The 21000-nt window shown below is 45.2% G+C and overlaps 1 protein-coding gene across 2 annotated transcripts in view; it reads left to right on the top strand.

Moving 5' to 3' along the window:
• The window catches only part of LOC144511809 (solute carrier family 26 member 9-like), a 117627-nt gene that overhangs the window by 34171 nt on the left and 62456 nt on the right, over positions 1–21000 (top strand). For both annotated transcript variants that reach the window (XM_078242156.1, XM_078242155.1), the window contains exons 2-4: positions 12041–12193; positions 13576–13715; positions 17895–18005. In XM_078242156.1, the coding sequence (XP_078098282.1) occupies positions 12072–12193; positions 13576–13715; positions 17895–18005 (373 nt within the window). In that variant the 5' untranslated portion in view covers positions 12041–12071. The remainder of the gene's footprint in view (positions 1–12040; positions 12194–13575; positions 13716–17894; positions 18006–21000) is intronic.

The raw sequence follows: 21000 nt of genomic DNA, 5'->3' as shown, positions 1-21000 counted from the left end.
CCTGCCATGAGAATCTTAGCGGGCAGGGGACGGCACATGCAAAGGTCCGTTGACCTCGGGCGGGATTTTCCGGTTTTGGGGCCAGCGCAGCCAGGAAATCCTTCCCTATATCCATGACCTTATCATTTACCATCAATTTTTGCTTTGGTCTGTCAGAAGAGTTATTCCACATTCCTTCATCAGCCTAACCAAGGATCTATGTGGGGCAATGAGACAATTTTAATATTAAGATCTATTTTCATACCTTTTTAAAAGTTATTTGGCCGAGGGATAAGGGGCATGCTGACTCCTAGTTGCCTAGAGAAGGTGATGGTGGGGTATCCAAAGGTGTGCAGGTTAGGTGGATTGGCCATGTTAAATTGCCCCTTAGTGTCCTAAGATGTGTAGGTTTGAAAGATTAGGGGGGTAAATATGTGAGGTTATGGGGATAGGCCCTGGGTAAGATGCTCTTTCGGAGAGTCGGTGCAGACTAGATGTGCTCCTTCTGCACGGTAGAGATTCTATGATTCTTCCAGAAGTTCCATAATCCGTGTGGTGATGATGCTTCCTCAATGGCATTACATACGGAATTTCAGGATTTTGATTCAGTGGCAATGGAGGAACAGCAAATGTCCAAGTTAGAATGGTCTGCAATCTGGAGATGATGACGTTCCCACAATATTCCTGCTTTGTCCTACTGTGTATTTCCAAAATCCATTTATTTATTTCATTTAATTATGTAGTTTGAGGGAATATTCAACATGACTTCAATAACTACAACTACAAGTAGGTACCTCCACAAATAATGTATGCTTCTCCCATGTCAATATGACTACAATGGACTGTTTTTTTTGCTATGGTAAGTCTTTTTAAAAAATCTCGGAGCTAGTAACCCCAGACTTGGAGTAAATAATAAGGTAACATATTAGTGTTGTTGCTGTCAGTGTAACCAACAACAGCAAGAGTCTGTTTGGTCTATTGCATTTGCTGCTCCCAATGTGGTCTCCTCTATATCAGAGAGACCAAGCGTAGACTGGATGATCACTTTGCTGAGCACCTTCGGTCTGTGAGCAATCAGGACCCAGCCCTTCCCGTTGCTTTGCCATTTTAACACACGATCCTGCTCCCATGCCCACATATCTGTCCTTGGCCTGCTGCAATGCTCCAGTGAAGCTGAACGCAAACTGGAGGAACAGCATCTCATCTTCCGGCTGGGCACTTTACAGCCTTCCGGTCTCAACATCGAATTCAACAACTTCAGATGATTAGCTCTACCCCACCTCAATTCCTTTATTTTCAGTTTATTTAATTTTTAACAGTTCTCTACCTTTTATTTCTTTATTGGCTTTCTTTATTTCTCTTCCCCGCCCCATTCTTCCCCCCTATTTTATCCCCCCTTCCTTTTCTCCCCTCCCCACTTCTCCTTTTCTACATTTTACCTCTGCCCCATCTCCCCCCGCCCCCCCCCCCCCCCCCGCCTCCCCCAACATCTTCATCTGTCACAGTTTACAGCTTATCTGCCGCTTGTCCATTCACACCCTTTATTCTCTCTGTGGACTGCCATTAGCAGTCTTTTCCCCTGGTTTCAGTCGCTATGACTCATCTTTCATTCCCTCCCCCCGCAGTATAAATATCTCCCACTTTCTATGCCTTTTATCTTTGAGAAAGGGTAATCTGGACTCGAAACATCAGCTCTTTTCTCTCCTTACAGATGCTGCCAGACCTGCTGAGATTTTCCAGCATTTTCTCTTTTGGTTTCAGATTCCAGCATCTGCAGTAATTTGCTTTTAAACAGCAAGAGTCTTCACAGTGCTTGTGGTAAAAACCTGACTCAAAAAGAGTACCAGCCATGGGTAATTGTGCAAACTCTTCCAATTGAGGATCTGTTGGTTCTACCTTGTGTTCTTGTCTGGGATATCTTGGGTGATTGAAACATCGCTACAGGTTTTTATAGAACCATTGAATAGAATCATAGGCTATAATTATACCATCTCGCCTGCCCCGATTCCGAGGCGGGAGAGGCTCGCAGAACAGATTTCTCCGTTGCCCTCGGGCAGAACTTTACAAGCTTTGCCCAAGCGAGGTCATAAAATAGCGGCAATAGAATCTCTACAGTGCAGAGAGAGGCCATTTGGCCCATTAGGCCTGCACCGACAACAACCTCACCCAGGCCCTATCCCTGTAATTCCACATATCTACCCTGCTAGCCCCCCGACTCAAAGCGCAATTGTTCACGGCCAATCCACCTAACCTACACATCCTTGGAGACTGAGAAAGAGTCCAGTGGCTTGCCTAGGATATGTAGAAAGCTCTGTGAAACTCTGCATCACCGATAAATGCAGTGGACACCAGGAAAGAATAAAAATTGTTGTCAACAGTTTAGGTCACAATCAAGACATTGGGTTTGGGTGTGTGGTGCTGAATATAAAATTAGTCACGAACTCCAAAGCTTTGCTTTATTTATCTTTTGGGAAGGGCTGAGAGCAATTTTACAGAATTTTCCCTCCGGTTATTAACTGGGTTGGGTAACATCAAAGACCATTAAAGTCAGGTTTTATTTGACCATTTAAAAGTCCAGGTTTCTTTGAGCATATCTCAAGTTTCAGCGAGAGGGACCTAAATTCACTTGCCCCCAAAACTAGGCATAGCCGGAATGGAGAGGCGTGTCCTGTGTCAATCCTAAGGAGAGACCATAAGATATAGGAGCAAAGTTAGGCCATTCAGCCCATCGAATCCGCTCCGCCATTCAATCATGGCTGACATGTTTCTCAACCCCATTCTCCCGCTTTTCCCCATAACCTTTACCAATCAAGAACCTAGCTATCTCTGTCTTAAATGCACTCAATGACCTGACCTCCACAGTCTTCTGTGGCAGTAAATTCCACAAATTCACCACTCTCTGGCTGAAGAAATTCCTCCTCATCTCGGGTTCTAAAGGGTTGTTCCTTTATTCTGAGGCCGTGCCCTCAGATCCTAGGCTCTCCTACTATTGGAAACATCTTCTTCACATCCACTTTATCCAGGCCTTTCATTATTCTGCAAGTTCCAATGAACTGCAGGTCTGATCGCCATAATTTCAGCAAACTATCTGTGTCAATTGGGTCCACTTAGCTCATCAGTCAAGCCCTGATACCTTGTAGGTGCAGTGGGGGACAATTGGGAAACGAGGTGTGTTGAGCCAAGAGTGGCTGCAGTCTTAATGTGGAGTCATTCCTGCTCACCCTGACTCTGCATTAAGGCAAGTTTTAAAATAACTTGCCTGCAGGCTTCCAACATGGCCTCCAAATACTATTGATTAACTCGCTGTAGAGCTTCAAAAACTAAGGCCAGGATTTTCCAGCCCTTCACTGGCTGCTGCCAGCGGGGATGGGGAATTTGGCGCTCAGCCAAATCTCCATTCGGTGCAGCGGGACCCAAAGATCCCGCCAGTGTGAATGGCCGGAAAATTCCATCCTCAGTGGAACTTGCATTAATACAAACTTTGCCTCATTTGAACCAATTTTGCAAACCAGTCAATTTTGAAATGGGAGCTACACTCAATTTCAGATAGTTGTCATGTCCGAATTTTGACAGTGGCCCGGGCATATGTGGCGAATCTGATGTTCCACTGCCAAATTTGCCAGATCTGGGCATGCTTATGTTCAAGAGATTCAAGATGAAAATTTGGATCCCAGAACACCAGCTAAATTAAAAGGGAACAGGTTAAAAAAACACAATCAGTTTCCATTTGGAACATGGTAAAAATTTCAAGACAACATGCTGGTAAATAAAGAAAAGGGGAAGTTGATCATTTATAAACTACAGGGACTGACTCAGTTTGTAGACATGTTGGGAGGCTCGACTGTATCTGAGGAATGAAATGGAATTTGCACTTATCTTTCTATTCAAAATATTGACAATAAAGGACTGAAAAAATTTCATTCAGCTCATCTTTGACAAGATCTGACTCCATTGGAAAATAATTATACGGGGGAAATACTGGCCGGAATTCTCCAGCTGTTCACACCGCTGTCAGCAAGGACCCAATCACCATTCACTGCAGTGGGACCGGAGAATCCCAGCCACCGGGCAAGGTCGGAGAATTCCGGCCGACATTCACTGCAGCAGGACTGGAGAATCCCAGCCACCGGGCAAGGTCGGAGAATTCCGGCCTACATTCACTGCAGCGGGACTGGAGAATCCCAGCCACCAGGCAAGGTCGGAGAATTCCGGCCACTTAATCAAATGATAAAATTCTGCAGTGAGAGTAGAAACTGAAAGATTAGGCAGCACAGAACAATAAAACCTACTTCCCCACTATTTAAAAGAAAGAAATACTTACTTGGTTTACAGCCGATGACATAATCCTTGAGGTGTGGGAAATGTGGCAGCCAATTTGCAAGTAGCAAGCTCCCACATAAGGCAACTTGATAATGTCCAGGCAGTGATTTGGTTGGATAAATATTGGCCAGGATACTGGGGACAACTTCCCTTCTCCTGAATACAGGAGTTGGGATGTTGAAGTTGTGCAAGACATTGGTAAGGCCACACTTGGAATACTGTGTACAGTTCTGGTCATCCTATTATGGAAAGGATATTATTAAACTAGGAGTGCAGAAAAGATTTACTAGGATGCTACCGGGACTTGATGATTTGAGTTATAAGGAGAGGCTGGATAGACTGGGACATTTTTCTCTGGAGCGTATGGGGTGATCTTAGAGAGGCCTATAAAATAATGAGGGGCACAGATCAGCTAGATAATCAACATCTTTTCCCAAAGGTAGGGGAGTCTAAAACTAGAGGGCATAGGTTTAACATGAGAGGGGAGAGATACAAAAGTGTCCAGAGGGGAAATTCTTTCACACAGAGAGTGGGGAGTGTCTGAAACAAGCTGCCAGAGGTAGTAGCAGAGACGGGTACAATTTTGTCTTTTAAAAAGAATTTAGACAGTTAGATGGGTAAGATGGGTATAGAGGGATATGGGGATATGGGCCAAACGCGGGGAATTGGGACTAGCTTAGGTGTTAAAAAAAAGGGGCGGCATGGACAAGTTGGGCCGAAGGGCCAGTTTCCATGCTGTAAACCTCTATGACTCTTCATCAAAATAGTGTCACGGGATCGTCCAGAAAGCAGATAGGGCCTTGGTTTCACATCTGATCCAAACGATGGGAAGCGGGATTTTCCGTCCGCGCTCGCCCCAAAATCGGAAAATCCTGCCAAAGATCTTTGCATGGTCCACCACCCCCGCCTGCTATGATTGCCGATGCGAGTGGGATGGGATAATTCCCCCCAACATCTCCAATAATGCTATGCTCCCTCAGTACTGGGCTAGAACGTTACACCTGGATTATGGTGCCTAGGTCGGTGCTGTGGGACTTCAACCCAGTATTGCAGGGGAATATCAGTCAGGATAAATTAATGAGGGAGTGAGTGTTACCGACTGGGCCACATTTCACACCTGTGTTCCGCATTCTGGAGAAGTGCAGGGGAAAACAAAGATTTTCTTTTTAAGATCAATTAATCTTGAGTGTGAGACTAATTTTAATTATTCAGACAGCGTGTGACTCGCAGGATTAGCAGTCCTCCAGGAATGTTCCGGAATATTCAGGAATTGAAGGTCAATCTCCCAGATGTGGCTGCAAGCAACCCGGATAAAAATAAACCACCGGGGAATTTTTTAAGTGTTTGTCGTTCCATTTACTTTGAGCGCCTTTGTTTGCAGCTAGTTACAACAATATTGAAAAGATGGAAGCACGTAGTCACATGATAAAACCTCCTAGGATACATCCCAATGGAGTTGGTAACCCTACTCCTGTGTCATCGGGAAAATTGAATCTCAGAAACATTAATATTAGAGGAGAGATTGTGACTGTCCTCTGCTGGATGGCTGCCTGATTCCCCCAGCAGTGTGGGAAATTGGGGGTAGTGGGGTGCATGATCCGTGTCCTGCTCACTATGATTCCCGTGGCGGGTGGAATGGGAAAATTTCCCCCTCAGTCTTTTGAGGCGGCACGGTGGCACAGTGGTGAGCACTGCTGCCTCACAGCGCCAGGGACCCGGGTACAATTCCGGCCTCGGGTCACTGTCTGTGTGGAGTTTGCACGTTATCCCCGTGTCTGCGTGGGTTTCCTCCGGGTACTCCGGTTTCCTCCCACACTCCAAAGATGTGCAGGTTAGGTTGATTGGCCATGCTAAATTGCCCCTTAGTGTCAGGGGGATTAGCAGGGTAAACATGTGGGGTTACGGGGATAGGGCCTGGGTGGGATTGTGCTCAGTGCAGATTCGATGGGCCAAATGGCCTCCTTCTGCACTGTAGAGATTCTATGATTCTAAACACCAATGATACTAGTCCAACCTGTCCAACCTTTCCTCGTAAGATAACCTCCCCACATCCCAGCTTTCAGTTTAGTGAACCTTCTCTGAACTGCTTCGAAAGCACTTGTGTCCTTTCTTAAATAAAGAGACCAAAACAGTGGTCTCTCCAACCCCCCTATACAACTGTAATGTCCTCCTCTGGAAAGCCTGTTGGGGAACAATAGTACTGGAGCTAATGTTTACTCAGTCTTACATTTATTTGCAAGTATACATCTCCTTACTCAATCACCTTACAGGTTGAATAAGTGCCATTTTTATGAGTTCCTGTGAAACCCTGATTAATACCCATAAACTGCATACAATTAAATAAATGAATGTACAATTAACATCTAAGCACGTTACAGCCACTTAGCCTCACACCTCAGGAAGAATGTATTTGCCTTGGAGGGAATGTAACACACATTTCCCAGAATGAGACTCCAGGAGCTAAAATACAAGGAATAATTACACACAGTTTTTGGGGCAATTTGATTAAGATATTAATGGGAACAGCCAGAATAGATCTAGAGAATCTATCACCACTAGGCCGTGGGGCCAATCTATTAAAGGCAAACCTTTCAGGATTGAAATTAAGAAACATTTCTTCACACAAAGTGCCGGACAAGTACAAGACATTGGTGAGGCCGCACTTGGAGTATTGTGCAGAGTTTTGGTCCCCGTATTTGAGGAAAGATGTAGTGTTATTGGAGGCAGTTCAGAGGAGGTTCACTAGATTGATTCCAGAGATGTGGGGTTTGTCGTATGAAGAGAGATTGAACAGTTCAGGCCGATACTCTCTGGAATTTAGAAGAATGAGGGAAAATCAAATTGAGGTATTCAAGATGATAAAAAGTATGGATAAAGTAGACGTGAAGCGGATGCTTCCTCTTGTGGGGCATTCTAGGACAAGAGGTCATAGTCTTAGGATAAGGGGTATCAAATTTAAAACAGAGTTCAGGAGAAACTACTTCTCCCAAAGGGTTGTGAATCTATGGAATTCGCTACCCCAAAGTGCGGTGGATGCTGGGACAGTGAGTAAATTTAAGGAGGAGTTAGACAGATTTTTAATTGGTAATGAGTTGAAAGGTTATGGGGAGAGAGCAGGAAAATGGGGATGAGGAGCATATCAGCCATGGTCGAATAGCGGAGCAGACTCAATGGGCCAAATGACCTAATTCCGCTTCTATATCTTATGAATTTATGAAGTTTGGAACTCTCTTCCACAAATGGCAATTGATGCCAGATAAGTTGATCATTTTAATACTGAGATTGAGAAATGTTTGCTGATCAAAGATATTGTGGGATACGGGGCAAAGGTAGAAGTGTGGAGTTGGTCACAGATCAGTTATTATCTCACTGGACAGCATAACAAGCTGAAGGGGTGAAAATACCTATTCCTGTTTCTATGTATAACACCATCAGCCATTTTATAGTCTTACTCAAAGCCAAAATTTCCTCAATGGTTGCTGTGGTAATACAGCCTAATGTCGGTTTCCTGTCACCAACACCCTTTATTCTGCATCAAAGCAAAGGGCCACACTTGAGCTTACGGTCAGGTAATCTTCACCTCAGGACTTACAGTAACAGTCCAGGTGGAGTAACAGCTTTAAAAACCCTCGTTGGCTGCTTCCCATTGGGTGAGCCTCCCTTCGCTCACTCAATAAGGCAACTCGTACTCCACAAAGCCCACGAGCATATCTATTGATGATTCCCCCATGGCCTTCGTGGGCATCATAACATCCCTCCCCCTTTAGGTCCGCATCTCCCCCAGCACCTCCACTGCAAGGAGGTCCTTTCCATTGCTTGGTGTTAGGTCGGAGTCCATTGAAGGCAGGGCTGGGTCAGGCGGTGTAAACCCAACAGGGGACCTTCTTTTCCAGAGGGAACATCACAGGATGCAAGTTCTTCTTCAGGAGCTGCTTCAGCCCAGAGACCCACTTCTTCAGCTTCCATCTTTGAGTCCATACTTTGAGTATCTGGAGGTGTCAACGTGGAGACAGGTTCAAACTGAGGGCTGGCACTGGCAGTGGCTATCTCCATGGCCAGTGGTGGGGCTCCTCAGGCAAGGACTCCCTGGTTCTGAGACGTCCAAGTGCTTTTTTAGTGTTTTGCCCTGAACTTTGACCTTGCAATGGCTTTTTCTTATTGGAGAAGATTCTTGATTTACGGAGCTTGTCCAGAGGGAAAGATGGAGATTTAAAAATTATCCTCGTTGCCAATGTAGTAATTCAGCCAATGCCAGATTCCCGATACCAACACCCTTTATTGTACACCAAAGCCTGTGGCTTACAGTCAGGTAATCTTCACCTTGGGACCTACGATGACAATTCTGGTAGAGTAAAGGTTTTAAAAACCCATGTTGGCTGCTTCCCATTGAGTGAGCCTCCACTCCCTCAATAATCCAGCTTGTACTCCATGAATCCAGTGGGGAGATCTATTGATAATCCCCCATGGCCTTCGTTGCCATCATAATAGTTACAATTTCCTTTAACATCAGTCTTATTGGTTTGAAAAGAAATTCTGCACCAGATATAGTTCCACATATCACACCCCCATGGCACCATGGTTTATGATTTTCTGTCCATTCAGATGTATAGCTTTCTGAGCAGGAAGCATTGTATAAAACCCTGTATTGTAGGAGTAACATAAATGCTAAACTTTGACACAGATGTATCCTGATGTTTACATTTTTGGCCAAACCTTTATGGGAGAGAGAATTATTATCAGTGGCCCATCAGATTTGTAATACAGTGAAATATGAGAAGATTTGCTGAACACTTCTTAGCACCGGGGTTGGACTTTTTATGTAGAGTGCCTTTTACAACATGAATTAGTGTGCTAAATTTACAAATTAAAATAATACGATTACTACTTACTTGGCACTGTACTCAAGGGTGAAGGATCGCATTAAATCGCTGAGGCATTCATCAGCTAGAGAATTGTACGAGGATTGCCAGTAGTAAGGTGTGAAACCATGTGGAACAGGAGCAATCTCATCCTAATGGGTACAGATCAACAATACAAACTGCTCAACTGGATAGAACACACCTGCATTATATGGTATGGCCAATTTCACTCTAAGAGGCCATTAGATAGTAAAAGTGGCAGCCTCCGAGGCATGAGAACACTTTGAAGATGCATCTCTGTTCCACACTGGACCAGATCTGAGAATGTTTGATGTTGCCGAATGCTAGTACTGATATCCATTGCTGTGACGGGCACAGAATTCACCGACATCCCCAACACTTACGCACTACAAATAAAATTAAAATTGAAACTTCTTTACCCAGACAGTGTTTAAATGTGGAACTTACAGTTTATTTCAAGTTTATTTATTAGTGTCACAAGTAGGCTTACTTTAACTCTGCAATGAAGTTACCGTGAAATTCTCCTAGTCGCCACATTCCAGCGCCTGTTTTGGTGAATGCGCCTAACCAGCACGTCTTTCAGACTGTGGGAGGAAACCGGAGCACCCGGAGGAAACCCACGCAGACACGGGGAGAGCGTGCAGACTCCGCACAGACAGTGACCCAAGCCAAGAATCGAACCCGGGTCCCTGGTGCTGTGAGGCAGCAGTGCTAACCACTGTGCCACCATGCCGCCCCTGTGCCACCGTTTCACCCCTTGCTATAAGCACTGCTGGCTCACAGCACCAGGGACCCGGGTTCGATTCCCGGCTTGGGTCACTGTCTGTGTGGAGTTTGCACGTTCTCCCCATGTCTGCGTGAGTTTCCTCCGGGCGCTCCGGTTTCCTCCCACAGTCCAAAGGTGTGCGGGGTTAGGTGGATTGGCCATGCTAAGTGTCATGCTTAGTGTCAGGAGGACTAGCTAGGGTAAATGCATGGGGATAGGGCCTGGGTGGGATTGTGGTCGGTGCAGACTCAATGGGCCGAATGGCCTCCTTCTGCATTGTAGGGATTCTATGATTCTGTGATAAACAGCAAAATGAGCCAAGTATCACAGATGCTTGAGGTCTAAAATAAAAACAGACAGTGCTGATATTTGATTTGAGCTGATTTATTATTGTCACATGTATTAGCACACAGTGAAAAGTATTGTTTCATGCACGCTATACAGACAAAGCATTCCGCTCATAGAGAAGGAAAGGAGCGAGTGGAGAATGTAGTGTTACAGTCATAGCTAGGGTGTAGAGAAAGATCAACTTATTGTGAGGTAGGTCCATTCAAAAGTCTGATGGCAGCAGGGAAGAAGTTGTTCTTGAATAGGTTGGTACGTGACCTCAGGCTTTTAAAAATCATAGAAATCATAGAAACCCTACAGTGCAGAAGGAGGCCATTTGGCCCATCGAGTCTGCACCGACCCCAATCCCACCCAGGCCCTGCCCCCACATATTTTTACCCGCTAATCCCTCTAACCTACGCATCTCAGGACTCTAAGGGGCAATTTTTAACCTGGCCAATCAACCTAACCCGCACATTTTTGGACTGTGGGAGGAAACCGGAGCACCCGGAGGAAACCCACGCAGACACGAGGAGAATGTGCAAACTCCACACAGAGTGACCCAAGCCGGGAATCGAACCCAGGTCCCTGGAGCTGTGAAGCAGCAGTGCTAACCACTGTGCTACCGTGACGCCCCTTTTGTATCTTTTTCCTGACGGAAGAAGGTGGAAGAGGGTTTGTCCGGGGTGTGTGAGGTCCTTAATTATGCTGGCTGCTTTTCCGAGGCAGCGGGAAGTATAGACAGAGTCAATGGCTTGAGTGATAGACTGGGCTTCATTCACGACCCTTTTGTAGTTCCTTGCAGTCTTGGGCAGAGCAGGAGCCATACCAAGCTGTGATACAACCAGAGAGAATGCTTTCTATGGTGCATCTGTAAAAGCTGGTGAGAGTCATAGCTGACTTGCCAAATTTTCTTCGTCTTCTGAGAAAGTAGAGGCGTTGGTGGGCTTTCTTAATTATAGTGTCAGCATGGGGGGCCCAGGACAGGTTGTTGGTAATCTGGACACCTAAAAACTTGAAGCTCTCGACCGATTCTACTTTGTCCCCATTGATGGAGACTATAAACTCAGTGGGCCTGGCAGCATCTGTAGAGAGGGAAACCGGGTAAACATTTTGAGGCTCATATGACTTGTTTTGGAACTACAACAGAGTGGGTTTGAGTGGAATGGCATTTTTTGGCACTTAAGGGAAAGTCAGGTGAATGCACAAGGGAGAAAGGGATAGAAGGTTAGAGGGTTAGATGAGGAAGTGTGGAAGGAGGATGATAAATGCCAATATGGACCAGTTGGAAAGCATTTCCATAGTGCCTTTCGTGACTACAAAACATCTTGAAAGGCTTTACAGCCAAGGAAATGAACTGCAGCGTTTCAAGAAGGCAGCTCACCACCACCTTCCCAAGGGCAACTAGGGACAGACAACAAGTGTTGTCCCAGCCAGCGACGCACACATCCCATGAATGAATAAAAATGAAGTACTATTTTGAACTGGAATGTGAACACACAGAGGTAAGAATGCTAACAACTGAGCCAAGGCTGACACCTGGATGCTTGAGTGACCTGTTCCGGTACTGTGAATGTCATGTAATTCTTGCAATAAGATTGCGAGGGGTGAAATTGGTTGTAGGCAGCAAGGAAAAAGAACCTGGAAAATGGTGCATTACCAACCAAGTTAAATGTCACCCTCTATAAGTCGAATTAATGTATAGTTTCTGTAGCCCCTCCAAAGAGTTGAAGCCTTGTTGATTTGTTTCTTGTTATCTATATTCCAGATATATCTATCTATCCAGCATTTAGGGCACGATGCATTTCCGCCCGCGTTATATTGTCGACCGGTCGGCTTATTCAATTCCTGAATTTGATGAAGAATATCAGAAGAAAATCAGGAGTTACCCCCATTCACAAAAAGCAAAGAAATTATTCAGGTAAAATGGCCATTATCCTACTGAGCTAATTCAAATGTTTGTATTTTGTTTTTCTCTGGTACTATTGCCAATCATTCTTTAGTTACTTGAGTTTTTTGATCAATTTGAATGTTTGCCTTCTTGGTCATAGACTCATAGAGGGTTACAGCATGGGAACAGGCCCTTCAGCCCAACTTGTCCATGCCGCCCAGTTTGTACCATTAAGCTAGTCCCAATTGCCCGCCTTTGGCCTCTATAGAGTCATAGAGGTTTACAGCATGGATACAACCATTGGTTCTGTTGGCATGTCCTCCCTTCGGTTACTCTCAAGACCAAAAAAACAAGGAGGGTCACAGGTCTAATCCCTGGTCTATGAGGTGATGTCTCGGACACAACTAGTGGCATTGGGAGAGAGGCAAGCAATCAGTCAAGGTTTATGCTACTTATCACCCATCTGATGAACTCAGCTGGCAAGTATGTGAGATGAGGTTACAATAGAGTTCAGCCACTTTTCCCTATTTGGTATGCTGGCCTGATGGCATTGTCAAAGACTGTATTAAGTAGAGAATCCACCAACCTACATGCCTTTGGACACTAAGGGGCAATTTAGAATGACCAATCCACCTAACCTGCCCATCTTTGGACTGTGGGAGGAAACCGGAGCACCCGGAGGAAACCCACGCAGACACGGGGAGAACGTGTAAACTCCATACAGTTACCCAAGGCTGGAATTTAACCCAGGTCCTTGGTGCTAACCAGTGTACCACCGTGCCACCCATTTTATATATATACATGAACAATGAACACTTGGACACAAAACCTAACAACCTTGGGGCCACATCTTGCCATGAGTCAACAACTTGAGGTGGGGCGAAAAATTGGATTCCTTTATTCCAAAATGAAACATTTCACAGCTCCAGAACTCTTCATCTTAAAATATTTTGAATATGAGCATCGAATAGGCAGCACGGTGGCACAGTCGTTAGCACTGCTGCCTCACAGTGCCAGGGACGTGGGTTCAATTCCTGACTTGGGTCAATGTCTGTGCGGAGTTTGCGCATTCACCCCATGTCTGTGGGTTTCCTCCGGGTGCTCCAGTTTCTTTCCACAGTCCAAAGATGTGCGGGTTAGGTGGGTTGGCCCTAAATTGCCCCTTAGTGTCAGGGGGATTAGCAGGGTAAATATATGGGGTTACAGATGGGATTGTTGTTGGTGTAGGCTCAATGGGCCAAATGGCCTCCTTCTACACTGTAGGTATTCTATGAAAATATAGTGCCACCTTTAAGAAGTTCAGAACTTTTAAAAGAAGAAACTTGGATCAATTGCTCCTAGAAGCACAATTAAACAATTTTCACGCGGTGAAATTTTGCATGAGGTCTGAATTTTCCTTTGCAATTTCCTAGCTGCTCTACGGCCAGACTCAAAACCCTTCTCATTCAATTCTTCCCAATCATCGCATGGCTCCCGAAATACAACATCAAGAAGAGCCTCATTTTTGATATCATTTCTGGTATCAGTGCTGGGACTATCCAAGTCCCTCAAGGTAAGAAACATTCTTCTTTCAATTGAAGTCCAGAAACATTCACGTGCCTTTGAGATGACACAGCAAAAATGCAAATAAAAGCTCTGTACTTCAATCCTGTGATAACAAACTCATGGCACCCAACACCCAACACCTTTGTTTCCTGCAATTGGTTTTCTTCATCAAGCTGCACATCTTCCCCTTTTTATTATACAATGGCTTCCCGCCAGGGAGCAGTCACTGTTTTAATTATGATGAGATCCCATTGAATTCTATATTTTAATACGTCAGAACCACGCAACAGCAGAGAAAGATGGGGAACAGGAGCAGGTCACTCAGCAACCTTGAGCCTGTTCCACTAGTCAATAGATGTTCTCTTTCCTAACCCCACTACATACCTCAGCTCCATATTCCTTTACCTTTGCCAGGTAAAACCTGCTGATCTCAGATGTAAATTATTAGTTGAGTGAGTACCCTCTGCTCTTTGTGGGAGAGAGTTCCACACTTCCACCACCATTTCTGTAAGAGGATTTTCTGCTGTACAGCTCACCTCGTTCTTATGGTTATGTCGCCTTACCCTGGACTCCCCAACAATGGAACATGCTTCTCTGAGTCTGTCAATTCTGTTCAAAACCATAAAAGGCTCATCCCTTAACCATCTGTATTCCAGAGAATACTAGTCTAGTTTTTGTAATCGCTCCCCATAATCTAATACTCCGAGCACTGGTAATATTCTGGTGAAGCTGCATTCCTTCCAAAACTGTTAACCTTTTTCCAAAGTGCAGTGCCCAGAACTGCAAATCATAGTACCATAGAATCCCTACAGTGCAGAAGGAGGCCATTCAGCCCATCAAGTCTGCACCGACCCGCCAACAGAGCAAATAAACGCAAAATACTGCAGATGCTGGAATCCGAAACAAAAACAGAAAAATTCTGGAAAATCTCAGCGGGTCTGACAACATCTGCGGAGAGAAAAGCCAACGTCATCCAGTGAATACTTGAGGCCATGTATCTTTGTGGGACGCCACGACTTGCTTCCTTCCAATTTGAGTATTTATTATTAAGCACAAACTAAAGCCACTGCTCCATGGCATACATGCACAGCTCCCAACATTCCTTTTGATAAACCAATTGAATAAAAGCAAACAAACTGAAGGGCAAAGTAAGAAAGGCAGCCCCCAAATAGGGGGGGAACCTCCTGAAACAAAAAAAAACACAACGAAAAGGAAACTTAAAACATTAAACCAAAATGTGATTAAAGGGGTCAGTAATACACCCCAGCCCCTGCGTTGGCCAACGAGCACGGAAGGCCTCGGTGGTGCCCTCAGACACCATGCTCCCTCTCCAGGGACACCCAGCTGTGAATATAGCCACGGTAGAGTGGCAGACACTCGGGTCAGACGACCCCCTCGGTTACCCACTGTCTGATCCTGTTAATGTATTTGGCTAGGCCCAGGTACAGATTCACGAGGAGGTCCACCACCACCCCCCCCCCACCCCCCGCTCCCCCTCCGCCACCCCCGCTCCCCCTCCACCACCCCCCCCCCCGCTCCCCCTCCACCACCCCCCCCCCCCCCCCGCTCCCCCTCCACCCACCCCCCCGGCCCCCCGCTCCCCCTCCACCCCCGCCACTCCCACCCCACCAGGTGCCCGTAAATCCAGAGCGGGCCATTCCTCCCTAACTGCCGGCTTAACACAAATTGCCTAACCAGCTCAATAATCTGCCTTCCATTTAATGTGCTTTAATTTGAGCTAGCTGTTTTTTTTAATGTGGAACCTTATTTAATACCTCCTGGAAGCACAGATAAATGACATCTATAGACATTCCCCTGTCCACTGCTCCAAAAAATTTAATCAGAATAGTTTGATGTGACCTACTTTTTTTTTTACAAAACCACGTTGGCTCTCCCTGATCAGCTCAAATTTCCTTAAACACTCGGTCACACTGTCCTTAATTACAAATTCCAATTACTTCCCCGCCTCAGACGTTGGACTGGCAGGTCTATCATTTCCTGGTTTCTCACTCTTACCTGATTTAAACCACAGAGTTACGTCTACATTTTTCCCAACACGGGAGAATTCCTGAATGGAGGAAAATTTGGGAGCTTCCTTTAAGAACCCAGTGGTGGAAACCATCATGCCCCCTGCTACCCTCCTGAATGTCATTTTGTTCCATCGACTGGACTTTGAATTTCCGTTGGATAAATACTCAGGACCCAACCCTCTTATTTAATTCCTCTTCTGGTTTCGGTGCTGAGGGGCAATCATAGATTTTTGTGAAGCAAATGGAAGCCATTTCAACCTGTGTTCCCAAAACGAAAGAGCCATCCACTGAATTCCGAATCCCTGCCTAGATTCAGGGTTCCAACATTCTTCTTGGTTATTAGTTCACGTTGTAACGGATATTCTTTTAAATTCTCCTTTTGTTAACCTGCAATGAATTCTGTTTGTCAGCCCCATGTAATATAGAAACTGATTGATGTTGGCTCGAGTATACTGATAAGAATCGTACCTTCCCGAATATCTTCTTGTGGTCTGACCGGTGGACAGAACTCATTGTGAAACTAGTTTATACATTATTTCGTTGAACCACTTCCAAAACACTCCACACCTAAATACTTCAATGAATCATACATTTTGTGAAGCGTTGCGATGATAAGATGTTATTTAAATGCAAGTATTATTCTAAGCTATCTTAATTTTTTTTCGTCCATACAGTTATATATAGAGTTTCATTACGATTATTGCAATCTTTGCAAACATTCTTAAGTAAAACAGCTTAAACTCAGGAAAGGGGCTGGTCTCTGGCAATCACAATACGAACCTGCGTACATAAATGCTCTGACGCAACCTTTAATTTGGCAAATTACCCTGACAACACAAATCTTGCATTGAATACGCAGGAATGGAAAATTTTAACATCAGGGAATTACCATAAAATCTGGGGTTGACAATTTAGTTCCTTAGTACGTGGCGTGGTGGCACAGTGGTTTGCACTGCTGCCTCACAGCGCCAGAGACCCGGGTTCAATTCCGGCCTTGGGTCACTGTCTGTGTGGAGTTTGCACCTTCTACCTGTGTGGGTTTCCTCCGGGTGCTCTGGTTTCCTCCCACACTGCAATGATGTCCAGGTTAGGTGGATTGCCCATGCTAAGTTGCCCCTTAGTACCCAAGAATATGTGGGTTAGATGAATTAGCCATGGTAAATGTGCGGGGTTACGGGGAAGGCAGGAGGCCTGGGTGGAATGCACTTTCAGAGAGTTGGTGCAGACTCGATGGGCCAGATGACCTCTCTCTGCACCGTAGGGATTCTACATCTGAGAATTATGGAGGATGTATCATTGTATGAGCATGCTCTAATTTGATTTTGTTTTCTCTATTCTTTAAAGCGATGTGGATGTCACTGGAAAGTCCAGCATTTATTAACCATCCCTAATTGCCCTTGAACTGAGTGTCTCAGTAGGCCATTTCAGAGGGTAGTTAAGAGTCATCCACGTCACCATGGGGTCTGCAGTCACATGTAGGCCAGACCATGTAAGGGTGACAGATTTATTACCCTAAAAGGTATTAGTGAACCAGATTTTTTTAGAAAACAACAATTGATAGGTAATAGCTATCCATGACTAGCTTTCAATCCCAGATTGATTAATTGAAGTTAAATCCAGCCAACTACCATGGTGGGATTTGAACCCATGTCCCCAGTCCAAAGACGTGCAGGTTGGGTGGATTGGCCAAGCTAAATTGCCCCTTCGTGTCAGGGGGGACTAGCAGGATAAATATGTGGGGTTACGGGGTTAGGGTCTGGGTAGTCGGTACAGACTCGATGGGCCAAATGGCCTCTTTCTGCACTGTAGGGGTTCTATGATTCCATGATTAGCCTGTACCTCTGGTCTACTAATCCAGTAACATTACCACTGCAGCAACATCTTCTCATTTTATTTTAAACAGGAGGGCCGGAATTCTCCCATCCCGACCGTCACTGGAATTTTAGCGGGCGGGTTGCGGAGAATGTGAAACGCCTTTGACGGTCGGGCGGGAATTTCCGGCTTTTAGATCAGCGCCATTGGCGACATTTATCACTAGGATTTAGGCAAATTATGAATTATGTCAAGGAAGAAGAAATGTTTTTATGTAGTGATTGTTTATTAATGCATCAGACAGGAAAATGTTGCTTTCTATTAAGACATGCTTTGTTTACTAGGAATGGCGTTTGCTCTGCTGGCCAGTCTCCCACCAGTCAATGGGCTATATTCCTCATTCTACCCTCTACTTGTATACTTCTTCCTCGGAAGTATACACCACATGGTACCAGGTTGGTCTATCTTGCTGTTATTTTTATTCTGAGTATGAGGTAGCTTGCATTTTTAAACACTTTAGTCGTAAGGGGATATAACCCTAAAGTGAATACCGATCTTTTATTGCAAATTATGGGCCAAGAGCAAAATACCGCAGATGCTGAAAATCTGAAATAAAAAAACAGAAAATGGCTGAAAATGCTCTGCAGATCTGGAAGCGACTGTAGAGAGAGAAAGGAAGTTAACACTTTAGGTCAACGTCCATTCCTCAGAATACCTTTTAGGATCTGTGATAACCTCCATGATCTGCATGATGAATTGACCTGTCTGTTGGACTCATTGAATACGAGCTCCCTGAGGAATGGTAATTAGCCAGCCAGGTGGAGCTCGTATACCGAACCCTGTATAAAGCAAGACCCAGAGTGGGTCCATTAACCTTTTATTCCCGATTGGGACCGATTGTGTTCACCACAGGCTTGTGGCTAGTGCTTATTTTCATTTTGTGCAATAAAAGCAGGGATCCTTCGCAGCCGACTCCTGGAGTTATTTTAGGATCTGTTGCTGAGCTAAGCTGAGCTTGTTTCTCCTGAAATTGTGATCTTATTTCTGTTGCCTTCACTTTGACAATGGGTTTCGTTCTCACCTTATTTTGTGCTCCACTCCACAAACCAGTCAAGCAGGCAAACAAAGTGACCCTCTCTGTTCACACTACCCTTGGAGCAACAAGGGAGGTATGTAAACAGAAGACTTTGGAATTACAAATGAGCTAATCAGCGCCGAAAGAGGAAGTTAAACTAATGTTTCAGCCGAAACTTTTCAAAGATGAAGGATTCTGATCGAGTCTGACATTTAAAACATGCCCCCTTCCAGCCGTTTGCTAAGCTGCTGTCAATTTCCAGCAGTTCTGATGTAATCAGAATGTATTTCCTTCCGAGTCCCTGTTTTGGAACTATATCACTGTTCCTTCACTGTCACTGGGTCAAAATCCTGGAACTCCCTCCCTGTCAGCAGCCATGCACGGTTCAAGAAGGCGGCTCGCCACTACCTTTGTACTTAGGGATGGGCAACTAATTCTGGCTTTGTCTCTGACGTTCACACCCCAATGAATGAATTTTTTTAATAGGGGTGTTCTTGCCAGTTAAATTTGCTCCCCAGGAAAAGGTCTCAGGGGCAGCACAGTGGCACTGTGGCTAGCACTGCTGCCTCACAGTGCCAGGGTTCAATTCCGACCTTGATGACTATCTGTGTGGAGTTTTCATGTTCTCCCCGTATCTGCATGGGTTTCCTCCGGGTATTAGGGTTACACACACCCCCACACACACACACCCACACCCCCCACACACACACATGCACACACACACACACACACACACACACACCCACACACACACACACACACACACACACACACACACACACACACACCTTCCAATGCTGCCATCTGGCAGGATAAGTAAAATGTGGAATAGTGAGACCATGGACCTCGCACTAACTTGCATGTTCCGAGTTACTGCTTTGAGGGACCCAATGATTGCTGCCTGCCCAGTAACAGCAGCCCAAGGGGTAAGAGAGTGAGCAAAGGCTCAGCACTGATGGACGTCCCTGTCAACTGCTCTGATACCCGCGGACACCAGCTCAGATTCTTGCACTTGTTATAATCCAGGTCAGAAACTCCAAAGTGCTTCATGAAGTCAGCCCAGATCATAAGTTTTGCACTTTGAATTTGAATAGGATAAGCATAGGATGTTTCACTCCAGAGATGGTTCAAATGACCCACTAGGGAGCTTTTATCAAACAAAGTTTATTTAAGAGGTGGAGGTGCCGGCGCTGGACTGGGGTGGGCACAGTAAGAAGTCTCACAACACCAGGTCAAAGTCCACCTGATGAAGGAGCAGCGCTCCGAAAGCTCGTGAATGCAGATAGACCTGTTGGACTTTAACCTGGTGTTGTGAGACTTCTTAAAGTTTATTTAAGAATACTGTTAATATATAGAAAGAAAATTAACAATTGTTTTTACCAATCACAAACAAGGGGGAAAAAAACCATGATATTGTATAGATCTTAACAAATAAATGCACTGTTGCAACCGATCCTCATAAAATACACCCATCCCAGGTTTAGCATGAAAATAAGAATGGTCACATGATGCTGGATTTTCCAGCTCTGCAACACCTGCTGCGAATTAGTTCTTTGGTTCGAGAATTGAAACGGCTTCTCCGTTCTGGGAATTCGCAGCACCTCTCAAGGCGGAGACCAGAGCCACTGCTAGCCTCTAGCTTGTAACCTGCAAACCACTGACAGCAAAGATTTCACTCCAGGAAGGCAAGAAAAGTTGCAAATTAGCAGAATTTCTAATATCAGGAACAGACACTGAAACGCACTTGTCAGTCTGGATTCTACACAGCTTCTCACAAGCCAGCAGCCAAAACTGAAAGTGGAAGAACTCTTGGGAAAGAAAAGAAAGCCTGCCCCACCTGACCTGTCAATCATTCTTCCCACAAAGGTCGTAAACTCCCAGGAAGTGCATTAGGCCCAGATTTAGAAATAAACAAAACCCCGTTTAAACCATTTAAGCAGCAATTAAAGAACATCTAATCAGGTAGCCGGGGCCTCAATGTTAAAAAACAGAGCTGCTTATTACTGCAGAGAACATGCTTAAAAATACATTTCTTAAAGGCACAGTGGGACCCCGCTTCCCGATGCCAGATACCCAAATCAGTGCCTTTAAATGATGGAGCCCATACGCAATCCCACATGGGTTTGCTCCTTGCGCTCGCCACATGGTGAAGCCCCCCCACTCCTGCCCAGCTACTGCTGTGTGAATACCAGCAGTAGTGGCATGGGGCCTCTAAGTGGGCATGAATGAGGGCCTCAATTGAAAGCCTGGCAGAAAGGTCGCCCGATCATTGACCTTCACACTATGGACTTGTGGGTGGAGAAGGGGTCCCACCCGGCACACTCCCATTTGATTAAATACACCCCAGTTAACAAACTCACCATGGGGGAGGGTAC

Source organism: Mustelus asterias, chromosome 25 (genome assembly GCF_964213995.1).
Source record: "Mustelus asterias chromosome 25, sMusAst1.hap1.1, whole genome shotgun sequence".
NCBI classification, from domain to species: Eukaryota; Metazoa; Chordata; class Chondrichthyes; order Carcharhiniformes; family Triakidae; genus Mustelus; species Mustelus asterias.
This window is presented reverse-complemented; position numbering and strand designations above follow the sequence as displayed.